Raw genomic sequence first — 2843 nt, forward strand, 5'->3', positions numbered from 1 at the left:
GGGAGGGGGCACTCTGTGGTGGTGCCGCGTCCCGCCGGCCCCGCCAACAGCCACGGCCGTGCCTAGATCCCCTCGGCCACCGCCCGGGCTGGGCAGAGGCATCCTACCTTCGTGCTGGACCTCCAGGTGCACCGAGCACAGCACGCCCAGCACACGCTCCATGAGGGTTGAAGGTGCCTCTCCCACCATGTCCTGGGGGAAAAAGGGCTGAGGGACAGGGGCAGCCTTCACATCTTATTTCAAGCACAGTTCCCGCCAGAGCAGGAAGGAGAGATGCAGAAGCCAGCCCTGCTCTCAGCCCCCAGCCAGGCCCGCGGCTCACCTGCATGATGCCAAGTGTCTGCAGAGCTAGCTGCTCGGCATGGGGGGACACGCACAGCAGCACAGCAACGAGGCCTTTGTAGACTTGGTTCTGGTACTTGGGATTGCCACGGCCCAATGTGTCGAGCAGGACCTGCACATCTTCTTGAGCTTCTGCTGAGTTGGAAGTGGCCAAGAATTCAGCAAGGGATTGCACCCCTGTGCAGAGAAAGAGATGACAAGTTGTGTGCCTGGAGGAGCCAGCTGTCAACCCCAAGAAAACCCAGCACCACAGCCTGCTCAAAGTGTGGCTTGAAGAAAAGGAAACAAAGCTCTTTGTCATTCCAGGACTGGAAAAGCCGTTGGCTTCTCAGCGGGAATTAGGTGGCCAATGTTCTTCTGCGGGTGTACACACGAGCAGAGAGTCTAGCACTGGTCAAAAAGATACAAGCCACAAAACCCTCCCACCCCAGAGGGGAAGTCTGAGAAAGTCTGCCGTAGGTGAATGCTGCAGGTAAGAAGTGTTTTATGGTTTAACTGGAGCAGTTGCAACCAGCAAGACAGCAATATCACATCAAAAGACATGATTGTAAAGAAAGCGAGCTCATTAAAAACAGAGAGAGGGGATGAAGTGCAACCTCTCAACAATAGCAGGGACTCTGAACTCCTTCCAACCAGAGGAACGCTGCGGCAATCTGCCGCCTAGCAGGTGGAGGGAAGGGAGTGGCTCAGAGCGGCAAGCAGCCCCAGGGGCCAGAGGTCAGGGAGAACATCCTCGCCTGAATTCGGAAAAAGCACGGATGGACATGCCACCTACCGTAGCTTTCACAAATGAGCTCCTTATACTTCCTGCCAGCGCCTGCGACAAGCTGCAGCAGCTTTACAGACTCCCTTTTGTTCTCTTCTGTTAGGTGGTTCAGCCCTAGTATTTCCAGGAGAATCAAGACGCCGCCAATCTCCAGAAATTCACTAAGGTACCTGCGTCTGCGAGGATAGTGGGAACAAAGCCAGAAGCGTCACCTGCCTCAGACCCCGCTCTCCTCTGTCACCACACCGCGCTCCTGGGGACCATCTTCTCCCGCCTCCCAGCAGTGCGTGCCCGGAGCCCAGGCAGTGAACCCACGGAGCGTCAGCCTGGAGCACGGAGGCAGATGCCCACCAGCAGCACACTTTGCTGCCAGCACGTCACCGGCTCCTGTTTTACCCTCTGCTCATTTCAGATACTGAACCACGGGCACAGAAAGCCTCGTCTCCGCATTCGGACTCTCACCACAGTCCTTCCACACTGAAATTCCTACCACAAGCCTCACTGGGGCCTGCCTTGCCTGAAATTCTTACATGGCTCTCCCAAAAGATGGCCAGTTGCTATTTTCCTTATCTGCTCTGTGCCTTCCCCACATTCCATACGCACCCACTTGCAGCAGATAGGAAAATGCCAATGGACTTGAGCAACTTATTGAGGCAGGTGCTGTATGTGTAGCTGTTTGACAAGGCTAAGGAGGGATTTACAGACCATCATGGTGTCCCCCAGGCTGCGTTTGACAAGGTGGAGGTCTGAACTGGGTATTCTCTCCGTGAGAGAGGACAAATCTTCTTCTCAATATGAGAAAAACCATTAATTCTATGTCTCTGACAGACAGGTTACATGGCTTTCACTTCAGTTCCATCTTTAGATAGCCAGGGTTTTTTTTAACCCTGCAGGATATGGATGTCTCCATACAGAAGCTTATTCTTTCAAGAAATTTTTAGTAAAGAACTTTCCCCTCCTCTCAGTCCTGCTACCACACACCACACCCAGCTGTCCAAGGAAATGGATACGTCATCCCGAGCCATACTGTTAGGCGAGCCAGAAACAAGCTGGCTCCCTGGGAGAATTCCAGCTCCAGCTCTGGTTCCATCTTGCCATCATTGGTTTTAATGAAGTTGTCCAGGATTCGTCTTCGAGCAACTTTGTGGGCACTATCCCACTCCTGCAAGAAAACCATGAGCTTCTTGATAGCTTCCTGCTCTTTAACAGAAGTCATGTTCTCTTCTGCCTAGAGAAAAGTGAGAAAGAAGTTGAAACAGGGCTTTGAAAATAGAAAAAGTCTGTACTAAGGAATTACCACCAGAATAACATTTAAAATTTATGGCAAATGATATCAAAGCACTTACTAGCCATTAATCTCATTTTACTTTATACTCATTTCATAGATAGGAAAACAGAGGCAAAAGGAGAGTTCCTGGTATGTCTCAAGCTGCACAATGAATCTGTGACAGGCTTCAGATTATTTTCCAGGGCAGGTGGCTTCCCCACAGGAGCTCTCTGCTCTGCTCTGTTAATAAAGTCATTTTGATGTTACCCATTACCCCAGCCTTGGTTTCTCACTAGCCTCATGATGTGAACATTGCATCTCATATCTGACCTGCCACAGAATAAATAGGGTGAAATGAGAGCACAAATAGGTATGGATTTATGGGGAGTGACAGGGTCAAGGGGGCTGTAAATGCCTGTCAGCACAGCAGCGCAGCATGCCCTCGCTCACGTGATGGAGCGACAGTCA

General features: G+C 51.5%; 1 protein-coding gene across 1 annotated transcript; it reads right to left on the reverse strand.

Annotated features, from left to right (window-relative positions):
* Positions 1-107: 107 nt before the first annotated feature.
* On the reverse strand, positions 108-2330 carry LOC104268730 (chromosome unknown open reading frame, human C1orf228; the record flags this gene model as incomplete). Its single annotated transcript, XM_009875364.1, has 5 exons — positions 2119-2330; positions 1712-1780; positions 1118-1284; positions 323-519; positions 108-192 (listed from the first exon to the last, which is right to left on the reverse strand). Coding segments are annotated over exons 1-5 (724 nt in total), but the record flags the coding sequence as incomplete, so codon positions are not given.
* Positions 2331-2843: the final 513 nt, after the last annotated feature.

This window comes from Apaloderma vittatum, unplaced genomic scaffold (genome assembly GCF_000703405.1).
Source record: "Apaloderma vittatum isolate BGI_N311 unplaced genomic scaffold, ASM70340v1 Scaffold40258, whole genome shotgun sequence".
Taxonomy (NCBI): Eukaryota; Metazoa; Chordata; class Aves; order Trogoniformes; family Trogonidae; genus Apaloderma; species Apaloderma vittatum.